This window comes from Taurulus bubalis (genome assembly GCF_910589615.1).
Source record: "Taurulus bubalis genome assembly, chromosome: 7".
NCBI lineage: Eukaryota > Metazoa > Chordata > Actinopteri > Perciformes > Cottidae > Taurulus > Taurulus bubalis.
The window spans coordinates 4,919,094-4,942,432 of record NC_136595.1 but is presented as its reverse complement, the minus strand read 5'-3'; the positions used below and the strand labels follow the sequence as shown (position 1 = coordinate 4,942,432).

At 43.6% G+C, this 23,339-nt stretch overlaps 1 protein-coding gene across 1 annotated transcript in view; it reads left to right on the top strand.

Moving 5' to 3' along the window:
- Window positions 1–23,339, top strand: part of ryk (receptor like tyrosine kinase) — a 38,091-nt gene that overhangs the window by 1,337 nt on the left and 13,415 nt on the right. The window contains exons 2-9 of the mRNA XM_079221475.1: window positions 10,075–10,196; window positions 10,307–10,406; window positions 11,194–11,325; window positions 12,719–12,778; window positions 13,325–13,466; window positions 15,491–15,591; window positions 18,121–18,204; window positions 20,734–20,859. Coding sequence (XP_079077601.1) covers window positions 10,075–10,196; window positions 10,307–10,406; window positions 11,194–11,325; window positions 12,719–12,778; window positions 13,325–13,466; window positions 15,491–15,591; window positions 18,121–18,204; window positions 20,734–20,859 — 867 coding nt within the window. The remainder of the gene's footprint in view (window positions 1–10,074; window positions 10,197–10,306; window positions 10,407–11,193; window positions 11,326–12,718; window positions 12,779–13,324; window positions 13,467–15,490; window positions 15,592–18,120; window positions 18,205–20,733; window positions 20,860–23,339) is intronic.

Below are 23,339 nucleotides of genomic sequence, written 5' to 3'. Positions count from 1 at the left end.
ACCAGATAGGATGTTAGATGTGGAGGAAGCTGCGGGAGCAAAGTGTGTTATATTGCTGTTGGAGTCCATTAAGCAGCTGCAGAAGATGCACCAAGTTGTGTTATGATTTTGCCTTTGCCGTATTAGGTATTAGTATTTGAGCTAGACTGTGCACACAAAAGCTTGCTAGACCTACACAATAGACATACATGTGCTGCTTTTTCTTCAAAGCTTGTCTGTTGGAAGACATGTTGGCTGCAATGATGTCTGTGACAGTTAAAGAAGAAGCAAAATGACAAATCTCCTTTATCCTGGTTCAACGGTTGAGCCGGTTTATGGATTGGTCCTGAATAGTTAATTTGGGGTTTACTGAAGTTGTGTCGAAGGTGCAGTTTGTAACTAGTCGTTTGCCGCTGCGGGTGCCACTTTTCCGGCTAACGACCGGGTGGAGGTGCTCTGGCGCAGTGGAGGGAGGACGCTGACGCTGCAGCTTCTCACATCGACCCCCGCGGCTGCCGTTAACTGAACGTGCCGTCATCCTCGTGGTGGCGTCAGCGATTTTGCATCCGGTGTGATGCGGTCAAACCAATCAGGAGGAAGCATCATCGGTGCCCAGGTGTTGGGCAGGAAGTTGTGCTGGCTGACCTCGTCATGCTGCATGCATCAGAGTTATTCAGTGCTGCCAGCGCGTTGCTGTGTTTGAACTCCATCCTTGGCATCGTATTGATGCTCTAAAATGTGACAAGTGCGTTAAACTGTCCCGCTCACTGTTCTGGATTAAGAACCGTACTCTATAATCGGACTGGCGTTGGAACGTAGCCCGACTCCGTCCCCTTTTGGTTCTCCATCACGCTGTGCTTCATCTCTCTGCTGCCAGACGAGGGCCCTCTCTTGTGGGGTTGCTTGAAACCTTGTCTGGTTGTGTGGAGAACTCTCTCAATGTTTGACAACTCCGTGTGCGGGGCTAAAAGTATGTGTGGACAGAAACTTCCATGATTTAGTGGCAGCTGGAGATAAAAGAAAAATAAACAAGTTGGTGGGAAGTGAAAATGTCATCGACTTCACTTTGGCGATACGCTGCTGGGGAGTCTCACTGCAGAGAACCAAAGTTTGCTTTTGAAGCAGCTGGTACAGCACAGGTTTTTGAAAACATCAGAGCCATCAGTTAACTTAACTGAGACAATTAATAAAAAACAAAACATCATGTGGATTCATAATATTGTTTTCCTGTTATGAAAACCGATTGATCATGCGCAGAGAAGAGACCGGCTTTGGTCTAAAAACAATTAAAGGGTGAAGAAGATTTGTGAAACTTGAATGTTGATTTCAAATGCGTCATGTTAATGTTGCTTGGCACAAAGCCTTTGAAAGATGTATTTTTCCTCCATTCGTTTCAATCAGGCGGCAACCTCCAGACGAAGTCTCTTAAAACTTGCATTCTCTCTACTGACCAGCAGGGGGCGACTCCTCCGGTTGCAAAAAGCAGTCTGGTTGTATTGAAGTCTATGAGAAAATAATACTACTTCTCTTAATTCATTCCCTCAGTAAACATGAGTTTATGTCTCAATCTCTTGTTTCAAGTCTTCTTCAATGCAGCATGATGTTTATTTAGTGAATTGTGGTCCATTTAGAGTCTAATAGACCATAAAGCAGAGTATTCTTTAGGGCGGGGCTTACTGTGATTGACAGGTCTCCTCCATGGCGTTGTCCGGTTGGGGACTTTGTCTGTTTTCGTTTTAGAACTTCAAGTGTTTTTCAGACATGAAAGCTAATTCTAACCTTTTTGGTTGCCTTTAAAACACATTTTTCAGCATTCAGTTGTTCTTAGCTCCACCCTCCCGTGTCAGTTCTGGTTGCGACATCCGAAATGCCGAAATTTCAGCCAGGCTTCAAAACGGCAGACAACAAACCAGTGGGTGACGCCGCGGTGCCTATGGGTTCAACAGGTTTTCATGATTAGTGTGTTGGTCCCCAAATTAGGATGCTTTCAAAAGTGCCCAGCTGCCACCAGCCCTGTATGCACGCGCGCTCTGATATACATGCCGACGTCTGTAGACAAAAAAAAGTACGTAATCTTCTAAGACTGTGAACCACCTGTGAAAATGCAAATTTGTTTTGGTCGCATCTTAGTTGACGGCTACTCAACATTACAGTCATTACATTTGAATCAACTTATAGTCATTGTTTATTCTCTCAATTTTGTAATTTTTTTTGTCAGGAGATTATATTGAACATTAATGACGTGTAGGATTTGTATTCGTTGAAGTAATAACATAGTATTTAGTATTCCTCCCCAACAAAGCGTAGACGTTATGAAGCCATGCTGCGGTTCTTTTCAGCAGATGGACTCTGCGTTGAGGATTTCACTTTGATACCTTTCACAAACAACCTGACTCTCGGGGGGCTGCTGTGGAGCAGGAAAACGTCATGCCCCAATTGAAACAGACGCAGCGTGTTTGTCTATGAATGAACTGCAGGCAGCATCCCTGATTGTTTTTGCATGTGACCGCCGGGGAGGGAACCGTCTCACTCGAGAACCGTCTGACTCGAGAACCCAACTCTCCGCGTGCATTCCTACCCTCAGCTCCCCCATATCAGCTGCGTCTCGAGACCCGCGTCCTGGGTTTGAATTGTGTCGCAGCTGCCGGCTCAAATTCAGTTACTCCAGCCGTATTAAATCAGTTTCTGCTGTACGGCAGTTGATAAATGTTCAAAGTCCAAGCTATTGCTTGCACGGCACATTTTCCAGACCCAGAGTGGAGGAACTGCTCCAGGTTTGAGTCCAAAGCGGCCCGGATCACACTTGCTCTTTTTAGACGTAAAGCCACCTCATTGATCAAACTGACATGTGTATACAATTGTAGATTCCTGGAGCGTTATGAAGGTCCGTGATGGTTATAACAGAGAGCTAGAGAATCAGATCGGAAAGAAATGACATTTGAGTAGTAGGAATAGAGGGAATAACGGGTATGAATCTGTAAAGCATCAGAAAAATGTCCATAGCAGTTTTCTAGACCACATGCTGACATATTCAAATGTCTTATTTGGTTGGAGCAACAGTCTTATAGGCAAAGATAATCAGTTTGCAATAATATGAGACTGAGAAAAAGGGCATTTCTGCTTGAAAAATGACTTGAATGACCATCCCACAGCTAATCAACAAACTTTCTTAAACCCAAGAGCCACACGGCAATGTTTACCATGAAGGTTTTACAACTTATTAACCTTTTTTTAAAAGGTTGTTCCGATATGTATTTCAACTATTGCGAGAGAGAGACGCTGCTCCCTAAACGGCAATGTAAGCCTCACACTACATTGTAAGGCCCATGACCCAAGCTACGACATCGCTTTCACAGGCTTCAATAGCTTCCTTTCTTTCTCTGTTTCCTGGCATCCTCACGATCCACGTGATCATTTCGAAGATGAGGGATGAAGTAAAAATAAGATTGCTGTCCTTCCATTTGCTGTCTCCTGTAATAATGGCCTCCTTTTTTTTTTTCTCCAGTTTTCCACGGTAGACCAGGCAACACATAACTCTGAGGAATTTTCTCCCGGTGGAAAGTAAGCACTGAGAGAGTCTGTTTTCTAGGTCTTGCATGGCACACTCGCTGTGTTCCCGCCGCTCACTGTAGTCGTGTTGGGCTTTTTCCAGTTCAAGCTCCACCATAGCCGGACAAAACAAGCAGTTCCCTGTTAGAATGCTTGCGGGGAAGAGGAGCTACACTTGTTGGCAGATTCTAACCGGACAAACTCCACCTGGTATTACAACTACCTCACATGTTGTAATCCAAAAACCTTTTGTCCAGCAGCGAAGATTTCTAGCAAAGTGAATATTTTTTCCCACTGGCCCGTCTAGTTGAGTAGGTCAGAGTTTGGCTTAAATCTGGCTGAGCATGCGAAAACGGAAATACCCAGGTCTAAAAGATATGAAGTAAAATCGTCGGCGTATTGTGAAGAGCCATGTGCATGCCCCCTCCTCTCCTCTTCCTCCTCCTCTTCATCCTCCTCTTCCTCCTCCAAAGAGCTGAAAGGAAAGCAGCGGCTTTGAAAAAGAGCCAGTGAACAGTGAGGAGTGATTGGCAGCAGCATTCATTTCCTTCATGCCACTCTCCAAGGATCCTTTCGTTGAATAGGGAAGGCCCCGCTTTCACATCTTTTGTCTGAGAGCCGCTGCTCCCAGACAAAAGCTGGGTGGTTGCCTTACAGGAGCTTCTGTAGAGTAAAGCAAGCACACATCTTATAAATTGTTACCCTCGTGTTAAAATGTGTAAGAACTGAGGGGTTTTTGTGTGTCCGCATGACAGCTATTGCCACAAGAGTTTGAGTTCTAGCGTAATTCTATTGATAACACTATTATGCTGGAGTTGCATTGATTTAATTTATCCGTTGTGGGAATGAAGAAATATTAGGAGCGATGTTGAAGTCAGGTATTTTTCAAGCCCTGTAGTTTTGTCGCATTTCTCAAATATAAGAGTCACGAAACACACCTTTCTAAACTATAAACAAATATATATGTTTGACCTCTCGGTCACAACCGGGCATTTAAAAACTGCTCTCACAAAGCTGCCCATGTGCAGCGCCGTCCAGAAATAGCTGGGCGAGATGCTGTGCGTGAGACCTCTGAAGTGACCCGTTCGTTTGCCTCAAACCGCTAATCATTTTTGCTCTTTCAGTAAACCAGTTGATATTTGTTGAGTAAACGAAGGAGCCTCTTTAAGCAACAAATAGCCATCAACGAGGTGCCTATAAAAGGGGCAGCGGCAGACAGTCTTCTCCTCAGATTCCTTTCCCCTCCTTCATCCTCGCCTGCCCTCAGGGCACCGCATTGAAATAAAAGAAGGAAACTGATGTATGGTTTCTTTGAAGCGAATCAAAGAGAAACCGCAGAGAGATTGTGACTTAATGTGTGTTTTTCCTCTCCAGCTGAAAGACGCTCTCACACGTGAATACGTTTGCGGCCGGCGTTGCTTTTCGTCGGGATGTTTGGTCGTGCTTCCCAGAGAACGTACTGCATAATGATATTCTGCACTATCGTTGCGCCTTCCTTGTCATTTTTGCACTTTGATGCAGACGCTTTTCTTCAATTGCAGGAGGTGCGTTGGGTTTCTGTCGGGACATGCACGAGAGCTCGTCTGTGCCCAAAACCTCTCTTGGAAAAGAAAGGTGTGCGGCTGCCAGTGAAAAAGCCTCGGTCGTTAAGTTTCCGTCCAAATGTAGCGCTGATTTCAACCAAGCGTTCCAAAAAATCAGCAAAAGGAAATGGGAATTCATGTGTGTTTTTTTTTTCCCGTCCACGACTTATGTCAGTGTCGACCAGAGTGGCTGTCGTAGCGTTCTTCAGATTCAGGGTTTCCCACAGAGTTAGATTCCACATGTGTTGGGAGTAAATTGGCTTTCAAGATTTCTTAAAAACAGTCACCGCGGGAATGAACCTCGTCTGCAAAATGTCTCACTAGAGCGGAGTGCAGGAGTCCGAGGGGCCACCGTAATGCCATTGTGGGTCCAGCCCACTTCAGCGAGATTCAAACGCTTCCCACTCCTCAAGGGTTAAAGAGGAAAACTCCGATGACGTACCCAGTCTTAGTCCAACCCCACAGACTTTGTCACCAAAAGAGGAGTTAAAGAACAAGAAACTCTCAAGTGCCCTACATCTCTAGAGGGTAAACTGCCACGTGGGATGGCACGTCTTAACCGGATTCCTCGTGTTCGAGTGGATGTTTTTAAAAGCAACGGGTTGCTACTGGAGACTGGTTTTAATGTTGAAAAGCAACCTGCGAGTCTAAATCGGCACTTAAAGCCCCGCCCCTTTCTGGATTTGGTTTGATTGGGTCGCTGTTCGTACGATACTCGCTTCCCTGCCGCTGTCCCTTCGGTCACTGACATCTTTGTTGGGATGATTGTCAGTAAGCTGTATTGCATTTTATTCACATGGGAAAGTATTCTTTAACGTGACATGAAATCATTTATGGTGATCATCTGGTTGCAATAATTATTCAGACTAAGTGAAGACAGGAGCAGTAATAATACTCTTTATTATTCTTGTTAGTACCTGTCGGATGACAGATTAAACTGCTCATCTATCCATAGAGATTTCAGCACCGGGTTACTTTACGTTTTTCTTGTGTGTGAGTGATATCTTGGACCTTGAGATCTTTCCGACATTACTCCCTCCCCCCCTCGCCTGATTCATGCCTGTGAATTTGTTTGGAGCTTCCAGTTGATAGAGTTTCCCGTCGGCCCTCGTTTTTCTCCTTCCATGGTTAATGTCGCCGGTATCCTCCCAGCGAGAGGCTGGAGGGAGTGTTTATCTCCTGAGCACTCAGGGATGAAGGCTTTGGGAGGTATGGTGTCGACCGCGCGCACAAGAGGGTCTTTGTTGTATCCGTCCTGGACCGTACCACCTGGCCACTGCCCCCTTTTGTTCTCTTTCTAAACGTCCGCAACGCGATCCACAGATTCCCAGAGAGCACTGCACGCCGACCTGAAAACTTTAGAGCGCCCCGAAAGGATAAGACCAACTAAGATGCTGCTGTAGGTTATAGTTTTGCATTGACATCTGTATGTGAAAGGAACAACCTTTTTTTTATTGTATTTTTGTGTATCAATGCCAGGTTCAATGTCGGGACCAGGAGGAGGGAGGAGGGAGGTTATAGTAATCCTGTCTCCCCTCCCTCAGCCAAAAGAAGTGTCAACGTGCCCTTGAGCCAAGCACTTAAATTAGGAGGACTGATTGTACTGAGCAGCTTTAATGTGTTGTTACTCCAGGAATGTCATGGAGGTGTTATGTGGAAAGAGCAGCCGGTTAGTTTTGTGTTGAATCTCCATCAAACACAAAAAGATGATCAGCTGGGAATCTTCTATGTCCGTTATGTTTCGACTTTCATTAAAAAAAAAAAGTAGAACAGTAGTAGATTTTTAAAGGCTGATTATTATAATAATAATATAATACTAGTTTGTAGCAGAATAAAAAAACAATAGCTGATTATTCGGTCGATAAAGTGAAGTGCTGCGTTGTATATAATCAGAAACCGTTTATTTACCAGGAATGTTTACACAAACGAGGGAATTTTCTTGGCAGGAGGTGCATAACATTAGACATTAGACGAGACAATCAACGACAACAACAGTGCAATACATATTCAATTAAGTAATAGATATTAAATTAAGTAAGAGAGAGAACTTTTGTGGGAAGGAATAAACAGAAAATGTATCAGATAATGCGAATACCACTCGTCTGCTTCTCAAACTATCTAAATAACAAATATCTAAAACTTAATTTGAAGTCTGTTGTGCATTAGCGGCTGGAGCACATTTTGAGTGCTGACCCCAAAATACTAGTGCGCACCTGAAAGTGAGCACAACATGTCTCCTTCAAAGGGCCCCCTGGTTCTCTTTGCACTCGTGCTTTCCCACTTGGCCCGGCGTGCACCAATGCTGTCACAAGCTGAACATGATTTTAAAAGCTCTGCGTAAACCAGTCAAAGGAAAAAGGCCAACGTTGTCCTGACGAGCAAAAACCAGCCGGGGTTCTGAGAGATTGTTGTTTTTGCGACGGCATAATCTTCTGATTAAGTCGCCCGTTGATATATGATGTAATTTCATCATATTTTCCAATAAACAATGTCCCGTCGTGTTACTGCGCGTGACGAGCATCGGCGGTAAAATGTAGCACTGATTCTAACGGCTGGTTGTTATGGCTGCGTGTCACCGTGAGGAGATGACACATCGGTGAAGCCCAGTTTTATGCAAACATCGTTGTACTCGTCAGAATGTGCTCACTGATTGTCCTCTTATTTACAAAAAGAATGAAAAATTGTTTCCACTGAGGCGACGATTGAGATGATGAATGAGTAAAGTAATCATTCACGTGGAAATGTCACAGATTTAGTTTGTTTTTTTTCAGTATTTTTTTTTTTTTTTTAGTTTGTCATTTCTTTTTTTTTAATCAAAAATGTGAAAATAGAGGATTGATTACTGTAAACATGAAGTTAGATTTTCCCTCTCACTGTTATTTGACTGTAAGTGATGGTGTGTGTTCTTCCCTGGCTGTTGTTAATCTCTTGACGCCAGCATGGAGAAATGGAAATGTCCCGCAGGAAACAATCCCTCAAAAACACAACGCGCCGCCAAGTCGTCGCGCTGGAATCCAGAATGATGCTGCTGTTGTTTTCCATCAGTGTTTAAGGGGCGACCGCGTGTTTCCGTGGCAGCGAGCGGCGCGGCGAAGGCGTGAGGCTCTTCAATGGCGTGAGGCTCTTCGTAGGCTGTCACCAAAACGCTAAACAGCGAGAATCTTGTTTACAGGCCAACGCTGTGTCTCCCGTTGAGTGCGAGTCAGCGATGAAACGGCAGCGCATGGCTCGGCTTCCCTAACCTCAGGAACCGCTCATTCCCCGGGTCCTCGGTCTGCGCACAGTGACGGGGCCCCTGTTGCCATCCCCTCCTGTTCCTGTTTTGAAGTCACTGCAGGGAGAGAGGTGGGGGTCTCTGTGGGGCTGTGGGAGGAACCAAAGTGAGCCAGACTCTCGCTGGTCCTCTTTGGGCCTTTTATGCCTGGTTGCATAGTTTAATTGGTATCAAAGCGGTGCGGCCACATGTTGAGACGGAGCCGGGCACGAGAAAGGCAATTATTCCCGGGACTCGACTGTGTGGTCGTGCGCACACATCTGCAGCCTCTCGAGCCCACATGTGCACACGAGACACGGAGGAGTCGGTTGTGTTCTGGACAAGATATCAGCGGCGCAGCGTTTTCCAAATTCTAATTGTCCTGTTGCTTATTTAAGGCTTATTTGTTCCCTTTAACTCAAGCTCCACTTACGAGCTTCTTCTCAGGGCTTTCACTTTCACCACATGGTTTCTTACCGGTCACTCCCCTGCACATGGCTTCACACTTCATATTTAAATACACATTTCACTTTAACACACACTTTACATTACTGTTATCTGTTTGTCTGAGTACTTTCTTATACTTAATTTAATATCTATTGCACTGTTGTTGTCGTTGATTGTTGATTGTCTCGTCTTATGTCCAATGTTATGCACCTTCCGCCAAGAAAGAATCCTCGTTTGTGTAAATATACCTGGCAAATCAATGGTTCTGGTTCTGATTCTCATCAGCAGACGTTTTTCTCCGTTGTCACAGGGAGTTGACTGAAATTTGCCGAACTGAGTCTGACAATGACAACCGATGGAGCTCATTTATTAAGAGGAGACTCCTGAGACCATGAGATGTGGTTGAAAGCTCTGTTTGTGTGTTTGTTACATGTATAGACTTTCCTTTTATCTTTTTTTAGTAAAGATGTACAAGGAGCCGTAATAAATGTGAGCTGTCTGTCTCTGCGGTTGGGTTCTAGTTTATGTAACACCCGTCCCCTCTCCGAGTTGGTAAATGCCTGAGAATGTTTTTAATTGAGCCAATGTGAGAAAGGTCTTTGAGCCGGAGCTGTGAGGTAGCCCGAGGGTGTCGGGGGGAGCCTGGGCACATTCTTCCCCTCTCTTTAAACTGGATACTCACAGGCTGATAGACGGACCCCACTCACACACAGACGCTTTCAAGGACTGATAGCACTGCCCCGGGCCAGGGTCGGGGGAATTTACCATCATACATTAGACTCGCGCGACTTTTTGATGCAGCAGTGAGGAGAAAAAAAAAAAACAACCCTTGTTTAGGCTCGACTTAACTAAAAGTCTGAATAGTTGAACAGACCGGGTGTTGTTTGGAAGTCCAGTTTTATCTCAGGCATTCCAATCCCTTCCTCTTAACCCTTCGCCTGCCCGACTGCGCTTCCTGGGTTAGAAAATTGCAGTCATATTTAAATGTTCTCTCACTTCAACGTTTTTGAAGTTTTTCACTTTGGGCACTTAGAGGTCTCAAGTGCTAACAGATGTGGTTAGTCCATCTCCTTTATTGTGGGGAACCCCCCACCCCACCCTAATCCAAGCTGGCAGTGTGAGTGGATATTTTACCATTTTCCTCAGGCTGTGTCTAAATCCATCTCTGTTGCCCAGTGCGAGTTTTTTTTCTTTCTTTCTTCTTCTGGATTTCCACAAATATTTCTCATAAGATGCACCGCTATGTCCTCTTCCCTCACACAGGCCTGGACGCAGAGCTCTACTATGTGCGAGACGACGTGGTGAATCACTATGCGCTCTCCTTCACCCTGCCGGTGCCCAGTGAGACCAACAGCCTTCACTTCTCATGGCATTCCAAGACCAAGGTAAGCCTCGGACCCGCCCGTCGATGATGAGCCACTTCAATGCGCTCCAGTTGTACGCACATGCGACCCGTTCATGCATTGACAACTTCCGTTCATTCCCGTGTCTGTAGGTCGACTACCGGCTCGGCTTCCTCATGGAGAACCCCGTTGCCATGAACCAGCCACGGAGCAACATCCCCACCCAGGGGGAGGTTCCCCGCGTTCCCTCTGGTTGGTCAAACATCCCACGTTTTGTTGTGTCACGCGCTCATATAGGGATCCCACGGGCTTCACAGTTAGCAGACTTTTCAAAAATGGTGTCAGGAAAATCCATACTTCTGACACGGTGTCAATGGAAAAATTTTGGAAAATGTTTTTTTAGTTTTCGTTGAAACTCAGTAACGCATCATGTCGGCTTCCACGCTCTATTCAAGAAGTAGTTTGACATATTTGGGAAGATTGGGGCTGGGCTATATTAAACGTTTCACAAACGTTTTCATAAAATCATCCACGATAAATTGTGAAATAGTTTTTAGCTTCACAAACCTGTTAAAGATCAGTTTGGTCCGATAACATTTGGAAATTCTAGAAGACACACACACACACACACACACACACACACACACACACTTGCGAGGCCCCGTTCTGTTAAATGAAAGCGCAGGTTTGTACGATGGAGTCGTACAAACTGGTTTGCAGACTTTAAATATTAGCGTATTTCCAAAATGTTGAACTTTGGCTTTCAACGTTTTTCCTTCAGGACTCAATTCCATCCTTTCTAAATGTCTGACAACGATAGTCATTCAATGATCTCACACAGCTCCGACTTGTGATTGCTAATGTAGATTCAGATATCACGCACAGCAGGAGACCATGTTTCTCTAAATGACGTGTGTGTGTGTGTGTGTGTGTGTGTGTGTGTGTGTGTGTGTGTGTGTGTGTGTGTGTGTGTGTGTGTGTGTGTGTGTGTGTGTGTGTGTGTGTGTGTGTGTGTGTGTGTGTGTGTGTGTGTCTACAGTCTTCAGAGTGGACCTCTTCTGCTCCGGCAAGGTGGATGGAGAGGCTGTTTTAACAGTGCAGCTCAATCTGACCATCCACGGCAACAACTACACAGTGCTCAACTTCAAGAGGAGGAAAATGTGCTATAAAAGTAAGTCTCTTTTAATAGTTGGCGTGGTGCAGCCTTACTGAGGGCTTTTTTTCTTCTTCCAATCAGTGTCATGACATTACCTGTAGACCGTTTTCACAGCAGACATCTTTACATGTCGTAGCAGAGGAAGCACACAATTAATCACATTAACGATGGCTGTGCATCGATAACGTGATTCGTAACACCTGTGAAATATAAGCATATTGGGTTGACCTATTAGAATGAGAGTGATACTTACTGGTGTGTGTGTGAGAGACATACATACATACTGAGTGAGATGTACAGGTTTTCCTATTCCGCATTCAGTTCTGTGCTATTTTCAAATAGACTGAAGATAATTACATGTGGCCAAGAGGCTTCTTGCCATGTTCCCCTTCGGAAGCAAATGTATTCCCCATCTTATTTTGGAGTCAAATTAGCAGCCAGAAGAGATTCTTTGTGCCTGAGCGGTGCTCAGAATGTCCGCTGGGCAATCGTACCTGTCATCTTCGTTTCTTGGGTTGCATCCGCAGCGTCGCAGCAGAGGACGAGCACTGTTTTGTAGCTCACTGACTGATAGTCATTTTTAAATACAGGAACCCAGAAGCGTAAACCTAAAAAAAAGCTATTTCAGGTTTGTGTCCCTGGGCCTCCGCCTGAGAGGTTGTCCTTTCCTGTCAACTGGGAACCATCAGAGTTAAGAATACTGCAAGACTCAAGTCTCTCGACTGGTTTCTATCTTGCACTCTCTTGTATTTAGTTTGTAGACTTATCAGTTTGAGGACTGAGGACTATTAGAAGAAGAAGAAGTTTGTTACACTCTAATAACAGTTATGTAATTGATGATTCATCTGCTCTATTCTATGTCATTCACCTCTAATGAGAGGGACTAGACATTTGGATCCAGCTTTTACCGACTAAAGCAGCATCAAAAACGAACGCTGGATCATCACTACTTCTGAGACGGCCATTTAGCCTTTTGGTGGTTTTAACTTCCCTTTAAGGCTGCTGCATTTTTTCTTTCCACGCCGATTTAAAACGCCACGGACCACATTTACAGCGTTGCTGTTAAGTCGTGTGCAAAAATGACTTCTCGCACTTCGCGGTTGCTTCTTAATGTGGCATCAGCCCGATTTATCTTGGGAGTTCATGAGATGTGGTGGAACTAAGTGCATGGCTCTATATTTTCTGGATGCATTAGAAGATACTGACAGTGAAACTGTATCGGTGCATTTCTCGTTCCATAGACTACATAAGCTTTGTTTATTTTCCTTTGAGCGTTACAGACTGCGCTGAATATTACAGGTGTGTGTGTGTGTGTGTGTGTGTGTGTGTGTGTGTGTGTGTGTGTGTGTGAATGAAGTCTGCCAATCAGTTGTCAGTAGAGTCGATGTAATAATCCTCCTTCCTCCAGGAATAGATGACCCAAAGAGTCCCATTCCCCTCAACAATAACACTCTTCCGCGGCCCGACAGTAAGTAATCTCACCCCGACATCATGCTCCGCTTATCTGTGTACCATCTCCTCGTATTGTCAATCATCTCCGGCATCAGCCTGATAACACAGTCTCTGCACACGACTACGGAGAAGTCTCAATAGTGCAGTAATGCACGCGAGTCAAAACTTTAAATAACCAAGACGTATGATGTTAGGGTTCATTCTCCTACTGAAGTGCACTCTGGTGGCTGTCCTCTTCCAGTGGGATGTATTCAGGCTCTTTGTGAGCCCACTGCCGCAGTAACAAAGTGCCATTAGAGGGCTGTCTCCCTTCTGCTTGGGTAGCCCCGAGGAACCTGGGGCCCTCTGAGGCTTTTAGAGAGAAAACCCTCTCAGACACAGCTTCTTCTATTCCAGGCCTCCATTAACCCTAAGTGGGGCCCCTGGGTGCTCTTACAGTTCCTCTCACTCGTGCCTTTATCTCATATTTTTGCTACTGCCGTTGAAGCTTCAGCTGCAATGAGGGTGGTATTTCCACCCCTATGCCGTGTCTGATTGTTAATGTGCGGCTTGCTTTCCTCAGTAGACGGTGTGACCACCCCCACCACCTCCACCCAGGTGTTCTACATAAGTGTGAGCGTCTGCTGCATTGTCATCTTCCTGGTGGCCATCATCCTGGCCATCCTGCACCTGCACAGCATGAAGAGGGTGGAGATGGAGGACAGGTTGGTTTCTTTTGTTCGTCCCGCTTCCAGACAGAATATGTTTTTTTTGTTATGTGTGTCAGAGAAGCGGCGGACACTCGTCCAGCACACGGCCCCACAGAGTTACAGCCAAGCTGTATCCGGCACCCGTGGAAGTTATGTTGGCTGTTTATGGCCCAACAAAAACAGGTCATCTCCACGGAGAGGATTATATCAAGTTGAAACCTGCACTGCTGTGTGTTCCCGTTGTTCACTTCCTGTGATCTCCACTCCAGATGGCTGCGCAGGTTATCACATATCAATCAGGTTTCTTCCCTTTTTCCCTGTGAAATGATTTTTACTATCTTTATTTGGGTCCCGGCACACAGATGATATATGTACAGACTGTAAAGCCCTCTGAGGCAAATTTGTATTTGTGATGTTCGGCTATATAAAATGAATTGAATTGAATTGAATGTGAGCCATTGGGACAGTGGTCAATTTCAAATTGTACGACGATTGTTTTCTTGCATACGCGAAGGTATGTCTAAATGTAATCTTGGAAACGTTGTTTGGCCAAAGTGGCTCGATTTGATCACATTTGCACGAAAGGATCCTTTGTTGTACAAGATTATTCTGTACGTCTGTCAATTTAGAGCCTTATTTTAAGAAATCACTCTGGTTTGGTTTCTGATTAGCATGAGGCCAAGCGTTAGGATTATCATTTGAGGATGTTTTTAAGCAGAACTGCTCAGAATTCGCTAGTTTTAGCTTCTCAAATGTAAATATTTTATGTTTTTTGTCGTATTTTATAATAGTAAGAAGGGGAAAAAAAGCTATCTAACTACGTTACCTTGGGCGCTGGAGAATTGTGATCTTCATTTTCTGACTTTTTATGGTTCTTAAAATGAATCGAGAAAATAATAGTCTGATCGGTCGATAATTAAAATAATTGTTCATTGCAGAGTATTTAAATAAGTCTGTAATGAAATTAAGAATCCTGTTGGAGATCAGGAGCTGCTTGAACGATTAAACTAAGCCTGGTTATATCAGAAGTGGAGATTAACACGTCACTAAATTATAAAACACACACACTTTTGTAGAGATTAGCTGTTTTGAAATGTTTGTGCCGACTAATTCAATTCAATTCAGTTTATTTTATACAGCCCAACGTCACAAATACAAGTTTGCCTCAGAGGGCTTTACAATCTGTACACATAACATCCCTGTCCCGGGACCTCCCATCGGATCAGGAAAAACTCCCCCAATAAAGATAGTAAAAACCCTTTCACAGGGAAAAAAGGGGAAGAAACCTGAGGGAGAGCAACAGAGGAGGATCCCTCTCCCCGGATGGACAGAAGCAATAGATGTCATGTGGTCATGTGTGTGAATAACGTAACAGAGTAACAGCACATTCAATGAATGTGACAGAAACTATTCATATGAGTAGTAGGCATGGTCCATGATCCAGATAGCCACGACCCATTAAGCAGAAGGAGGTAGAGAGGAGGGGCATCCCAGGGGCAGTGGGAGCGGTGTACTTGGTGTAACTGTTGCTCACTGGACCTGATCACTCTTCTACACCCATTAGAGCAGAGGTTGTAAAAAGTAAAATGGAATATGGTCATCATATCTGACCTGACTTTTGATTGAAATGCACTTTAATCATGACGTAAACTGGGAAGATGTTCAATTACATTTCACAAGAATGAAACAATATCCCTCAAATCACACAAGGGTAAATTGGAGTGATGGGACATTCACTCGTTACATGAACACACCATGTTCTTTAATGGAACAAGGCCAATCCAACATTTACAAAGACTTGAGCACGTAAGTTTAATACTCTGAGGTTATAACCGGTAACTGCTTTTGATTGTACAGTGATTTACACATATCAAAGATATTCACTTCTAATGGTGCAGCCTTTAGTGAATTCAGCTTGTAGTTCACCCTTACGGATGACTTTACTCACTACTTTAGAAATAATTTACCAACTGCTGGTGCAACCAAGTCCTGGAGCCTCTGGATAACGGCTCTTTGCTCCTCTTCTCTGTGTCTTTCAGTGTGAGTGACAGCGGCAGCTCGCAGGGTCTGTCTCAGCCGTCCACCCAGACCACGCAGTACCTGAGGGCCGACACGCCAAACAACGCCGCCCCGGTCACCAGTAAGATATTTCACTCTCACCGCAACACCCAAAGGCAACCAAGTACCAGGATGAAGCATCAGTTCACGCTTCAGGTTAAACACATTTTTGCAGAGGTGATTACACGTCCAAGATGGCACCCGGAAGAGCTTAAGCACATCCAGGCGGACTCCTTCTCTTCTAGCAGTGGCATGTGGATGCTTTTCCAAATGCAATAATGGACTGCGAGTGACCCAGTTAGGTTAACTGGTGTCATACGGTTGTAATGAAGAACGGAGTCCCTGCAGTGATGCTCTCCGTCTTCTTGTGACTCGTTGCAGTCTGAGCAATGTGTTGATGCTCTCACAGCTGTTCGGCTGTTAGAGAAGCACAAACAGCCCTTTTTATATTGGCATTGATGTAAATATAGAACACGGTGGGAAACACAGACGTAGAGTAACGACGTTATCGTAAAGTCTAAACCTGAGAACTGCGTTAAGACTTCAGCTGGAGCGCATTTCCTCCAGCGGGGTTCTTTGTTGGCTGTGCGTGGTGTTAGGTGGCAGAGTGTGATTACTCACTCAGACCTCTGTTCTCTTGGCTGGCACCCACTGTAATTATGGGTAAGTCTGTCATGTATTAGTGAGTGGAAATAACATGGCATGCTGTGCAATATAAACATCTCACTGATCAATTTTCTGTTTGTCATGTGGACTTGGCCTTTTATTTTCTGTGATTACAGTGTAAGTGATAGGGCCATAAAATGAGACCCGGGGTTGCCATGAGACTTTTTGACAAATACTTCAGAGGGCTGTTTTCCCTTTCACTCATTTAATGGTCTGTTTAACCTTTAGGTGACCATAGTAAACCTCCTTCCTGTTTCACATTGTACGTCAATTACATGTGTGGACTGTTCATGCCTATTGTAAAGTAGTCGTCTTTGGAAAGGAATACATCTCTGAAAACATGCTTATTCCCTTTCCGCTTCCGAGTCGGTTCAATGTGACGCTGCGAGCAACACGGCAACCGGCGACGAGTCCTTCCCAAAGGACGGCGCTGACATGAAGCTACAGACTGACGGCTGGCTCTTGTTGCTGTGTGACGAGCTACACATTAAAGCTTTTTTTCCAGCGCTCCAAATGCCGTTAGCCAGTTCCCAGTGAAATATACGCTTTGGTACATGAAAAAATTCAAACGTTGGAGACCTCGCCTGAATTTTCTTTGTACTAAACCCTCTCTAACTTTGTTCTGCTTCACTTTATCAAAGTCAACCTTTGCAGAGAGAATGTTCACATATTGAGCTATGATTTGGGTTGGAGGTGGACCTTACAGCTGCATCATTGCAAAGTAATAATCATCCTAAAAGTGATTATTTTTTTTTTCTAGGCGGACCTGAAACCTTTACATTTTTTCCTGTGTGTCATCTTCATTTACTCTTAACCAGTAACATATAGACTGATATTTACACATCTCAACAAAATCTCACATGTTTACGTTTTTATTATAACCAAAATTATTCAAATGGCCCTAGTGGTTGCAGAGATGCACCCTTTTTAGTTTGGGTATGCAATTGTCGAGGAAAGGGCCTAAAAATAGTGTGGTTTTTAAAAGTTAAAGACATTACTACGTTGCCGACAGAGCTTAGTCGATTTGTTGCTGTGTTGCTCGTAGTGGGCAATCCGTACAAAAACCAAAGGGGGAAAACAACAATTTGCCGTTTGGCGGGCTGTTATGTGCCGGACTATTTCTTGGCTGGTGGCAGAAACTGAAAAGTTATGATGAGCCATCCTTGTACACCAACACCATCAAAATGAATTTACAGACAATGTGTATAATAGTGAAGTCATAATCCACATTTACAGCCCGGTCACTCTGCTACAGTCTTGGAGAGATCCATCTTCCTCGAGTTGTTGCAAAGATTTTGCCCTCACTCTTTCAAACTCTTTCAAAGTTTTTCCACAACATAATGGTAGGAACATGTGTTTTCCAAAAATGTTCATGTCATCACAAACAGTGAGATCCACGGGTTATTTTCCATCCACATGCAGTTTGGTAGACGGGCTGCTGTTCACACTATCTGTAGGGATACATCTGTCAAGGAATCAAACCTTTGACCGTACTCACCTCATTATAATTATAATATAATTATGATAAAACTTGATCTCACGGGCACACTGACCTCTATGGGTTATTTTTGAAACCACTAGAAAAGCACATCAGCTATTTATTTTGGCGCCTCGTTGTCAGACAGCGATCCTTCGTCACCCTCTTGTGGACACAAACCCACATCTCACCTGCTGTGCTTTGTTTGACCCTCCTCTCCTCTTATGTCTTTGCTTATTGTGATTATCTGCACCATCGTCCACCCATTTTATTACTCTTTTTTTGCATGCCCGGTTTGATCTGATGTTTTGTGTTTGAGCTGACGATGTACAACCACAACCGTCTGCATCCATCCATTCATTGAGGTCATGTTGTAATTTGGGTGAGCTATCCCATTAAATCACCTCTTTTCTCTCACTCTCTCTCTCCCCCGACCTCCACTCCCTCCTCCTCTCCCCTCGTCACCAGACAATCACCCTGGTTCTGCGCCCATCCTCCAGCTTGCTGCCACCTCCTTCCAAAACCCCGGTGCTCCCCCACACGAAACCAAAAGTAAGTTCCAGTGAAGCCGCAGAGACGACTTCACACTCAGAACAATCGAACCAGCTGTTTAGCCATCACATGCAGTAATGGACACAAACACTTTCATCTGGGACATATTTTGTCCCCAGTTTTCTGAACTCGACACCGCTGTACACGGCTGCATTTCTGTCGTGAGCGGTCGGTAAAAGTACAGCCTTTATCGAAATAAAATGGGAAGTCTTCCTTTGTTCTTGGCGGCTGCATTTACTGCTTTACGCTCACGTTGTCTGTCCCCCATGTTGTGCTGTCGTAAGCTCATTTAGGCTTTGGAGTTTAACTGAAGAGCCACGGAAAAACCACGTCATGTCAATGATTCATCGTTCTAGCTTCTAAGATTACGTGGTGTTCTGCTTTTCTTTGTTGTAAAAGCAGAGACTCTGGGCTCTGAGTCATGAATGGCTTTTTTAGTCTATTTTCTAATATTTTATAGACTAACCAATTAATTATTGTGTCATAAACGTAATCGATGAACGAATGGATGATGAAAATAGTTGCTACAGTTCTTCAATAATCTAAGATGAAAGACAGACTGAATCTGTCGTGGATGAGTGTAAGAAAAAGCAGCTACTGTGGTCACATCCTTTACTCTGAGGCGTTTAGTGTAACTCAGACTCTTCCACTCCTTTTGGACCGTACTACCTCTACATTATTACTCAGACAGGTGAGCTGCACGAGTAACCAATGAAACGCTAGTATACATGCAGAAATAGGTATGTTGACACAAAGTGAATTAACTTAGAATCATCCCTCATCAACCAATCATATCCATTTAAACAGACGGATCCAGTGTCAAGAGTTGATAGAAATGATTAAATTAAGTATACTTAAGTTAGTATGCAGACAAAACTACAAAAACAGCATACTATACCATAAAGAGGATTATAAAGCACAGTCACTACCTCGTATGAACAGGGATGTAAGTAACATGCAAGTACATCAACAGTAAATACAATGTTCAGGTACTTTACTTGAGTAGTTTCATTTTATACTATACTTCTAATTCACTATATTTTGGAGGCACACATTGTCCCTTTTACTTCACTACATTTATTATTATTACTTTGCACATTGAGATTATTAACACAAAATATACTATAATAATAAACTATATTATTATAGGTCAGGCTACATAGCAGTATATAAAGTAATTCAAATTAGCCATAACATTAAAGTAATAAAAACTTAAATGGATCACTAATTATATTTCAAAAATATAATGTATTTGAATCTGAAATGGACCATTCTGCAGAATGAACACTTTTTATGGCCCGAGTGGCGGACCCTATTGAAAAGCGCATGTTTATTATTATTATTATTATTATTATTATTATTATTATTATACACCGTTGCGTAGGGAAAAGAGGTGCTTGGCCTAAACCTACATTTTTCAAAGATTTTACAATAATCCGACTTGGTGAAAATTTCATGATCCTTGAATTGTACTTTAATGCTCATACTTATGAACTTTTTCTTGGGTCTGACTTTGAATGCAGGACTTTATTTCAGTATCAGTATGTTTACGCTGTAGTTTTGCTCCTCTTACACAAGTAAAATATCTGAATACATCCTCCAGTATGGCGACGGGGAAACGGCACAAGTATCTTTGCTAGAAAATATAAGCAGTGCACAGAATATCCAGACACTATAGAACACTAAGAAATGTGTTCCTCATATGTGTTTCTGCAGTTTCAGTTTTCATAGTGTTTTTAATTGTTTTATTTAGACTTTTTTCCCTTCACTGTCTGTGAAAGTGCATGTTTCTCTTATTTTGACCTCTAGGGGGCAGCATTGACCTGTGCTGTGTTTATACTCGCTATACAGTTACAGGAGAGATGTAACCTTTTCATCAAAGTAACTTTTAATTCATGTTTCAATGTCTTCATCTTTTAAACTCGCGTGGGATCTGTTTTTGAGATTTATTTATCAAAGCCCCCCTCGCTTCGTTCTCACAGATCAATCTCTTATATTGCGTTTTCTGGAGGCAGATCGATTCCCATTGCCCCCGACTTCGTCTAGCGTCCACTGTTTGATCCGCAGTCCGTCTCCGCTCAGAGTCCTCTTGCAGTTTACAATGTCTTATCTCTCATCCCTGACATGTTGTGTACACACACAGTGTGTTGATGTATCGAGGTCGTGCCCCCCCACAACTTTGTTTGTGGAAAAAATTATCCAAACTCACGTCTACCTCAGCAAGCCAGCAGCTACCGACGGAGTGAGTACATAGGAGGTTATGTAATGGAAGTTCTGTAACACAGGACTTTGCATGAAGTTGCGTTGATGCAACATGTGCTGGCGAACTATGTTTCTTGTAATTGGTGAAATTCTGTGAATTTAAAAGAGTATTCTGTGTGTTTTTTTCTTTGTGAGTAAGTGGCTCCGTCATTAGTGATGCAGAGCAGGAGTCCCCCAGCGTTAATCCGGGTTTGAGGACCTGTCAAGCCTTTGAAAGTGTTTTGTTTACATCTAGGTGTGTGTGTGTGTGTCTCTTCATCCTCGCAGGTTACCCGTCTCTCCGCATTGAGAAGAACGACCTGAGGAGTGTGACTCTAATGGAGGCCAAAGCTAAAGTGAAAGACATCGCCATCTCAAGGGAGAGAGTCACATTGCGGGACGTCTTGCACGAAGGTATTCGACTCTCTTGCTCTCTCTTTTCCCCTCTGTCTCACTCATGCTTCCACTTTTGTATTCTTGAGAAACTTCATCTCAACAATGCTCTGATCTCAGCTTTTCTAGGAGGTGCTGCTCACAGATTGTGTCATGCAGAGTGTTTGTTCAGGAGTCGGGTACTGAGCTCTGAGAATTGGCCTTCATACTTCTCCTTTAATCTCACTTGAAAAACAAGTGACAAATAAGACAAACCACGCCTTTAGGATAGGGCAGAGGTTCTCCCCCAGACTGAAGTATTAAGAAAGAATTCATAAAAAAAGAAGAAAAGAAATGCACACAAATGTAAAGGAGCAATAAAACACTTCACATATTATCTAGAACAGAGGTGTCCAAACTTTTTGCAAAGAGGGCCAAATTTGATAAAGTAAAGATGCCGGGGGCCAATGGTTCCTTCTGACATTTTTCTAACCACAAAAGTTACATGAAAATACACACTATTATAAAACAATTTTCATTGTCACAATTACCTTTTTATTTTTCAAAAGACAATGTAACCAAATATAATGTAACCAATTCTGCCTTTCATTCAGTCAGAGAACAATGAACAAACTGTATAGAATACCTTACATTTCTATGAGCTAAATAACGTTGCCTCATGAACATTTTAAACAGGAGTTATAAGTAATGCAAAGTGGTCTGTTATCATTCAACTTTAAAACAAGTGAATTTTGCCCGTGTCTTTTACAAGATCTTTTCAGAAAAGCAATAGTTTGTCACATCTACAGGTTTTTCTCTGTTAATAGTGACATGTTCAAACCGTTCAAAAACTCAATTTCAGATTGATCAAGGAACAGATGACCTGCTGACGCTAATGAGAAGGCTGATACTGAGATCTAGATTTCAGTAAAGAGACCAGGTCTGGCTTGAGGGCAGTGGGAGTCACTCATCCTTGACCTCAATCGGTTCATGACTGAGAATGTTTGCTCACACAAATATGTGGAACTGAACAAGCTCAGCATTTTCTTAGCGAATGGACGCATTTCTGGAAACCTGCTTTTGTCCAGCTGCCGGTAAAAGTCGAGAGAACACTGCTGGTGTTTTCCTCGGCGCTCATCGCTCAATGAGCTCCAGCTGCAGAGTGGAGGAGCATCATCAGGGTCCACGGAGAAGAGAAAAGCAACATGTCCTTTTTCAATAACTGCAAAGTCCCGAAAGCGTTTGTTAAATTCCACAGAAAGAGATGCGATAGCTGTTGCATAACTCTTCATTTGCGCACCGATGTTGTTCTGTGGGAAACTGTCAATGACTTCTTTCAAGTGAGACAAGACAAGTGTCTTTGGAAAAGTTGCAGTTTGGTTGGAAAGGCCTTGATGTGAGCGTGTAGCTGGCTCTGCATCTTTTCCTTGAAGATTAACATTCAGCGCATTCAGATGCTTCGTTATGTCAACCAAAAAAGCCAGATTAGCCAGCCATGCAGGATCGGACAGTTCTTCCATTGGTTGTCCCTTCTCACCCAAAAAAATGTAAAAATCTATATACTAGTGATAAATACTTTCATAAGTAGCCTCCAACCATATAATTAGAGATGAAATGAATGCCATCTTGTAGATAGATATAGAAATGTACAGGAGGACAGCCGCTGTAAAAGTACCATATTCTGATATTCGAATATTGCTTCCGATAAGTTTTGTGACCGATCACAAACGTCACTCAAATCCCCGTCGTCTTTCACATCCGACGTTTCTCTTTTAAAGCAGTTTGCTGTCAACGGGCCTCGGCCGTAACGTTCAGGGCGCCTCAGAGGCTTCACACCGGCGCCTGTGAACAGCTGTGTGATTGTCAAGTTGCCAGAATCTGTTTGCAAGCGGGTGCAAGATGAATTACATTTTTTATTTATTTTTCAGACGCTTCATGAATGCGCCCGTACAAGAGCGGTTTATTTATTAACTTTTGCATTTGTGTGTCTGACCTATGAACACGATTGCTGTTTTTTTCTTCTTGTTTCCCCTGCAATATATTTGCATGCCTCAATCAGTGAAACCTTGCCATGAACCAAAAAATTGTGAAATGTTTGTTCTTGCCGAGTCAAATTCCATTTTGACAGAAAGCCTGACGTTTCTCACTCGCGTTCTTTGGCTTCGCATGAAAAGTAAACTTCACTGTTTGCGCTCCGGCTCTGTCCGGAGGAGGCTCTTTGGACGCTGGGTGCTTTTTGGAGACGATTCAGCGTCGTCACGCAGCGATGAGGCCGAACAAGACCGCACTCCGCTCTGGAGGTTTGCCCACGCTGGGGTTTTGTGGCCGTGTGAGTGATGTAACCGTTACCCAAGGGTGGCTTCAACACAATGGAAGTGAAAAGTGTGGGTGTTCTGTTTTTTTTTCTTCTAAATGCCACTCTGATGGTTTAAGGTTGTTTCTGTCTAGAAATCGAATGAGAGCATGGGCGGTCGTCTTCGTTCAATTTATTATTGTAGCCTTTATTAAAGTGTGACTGAAAG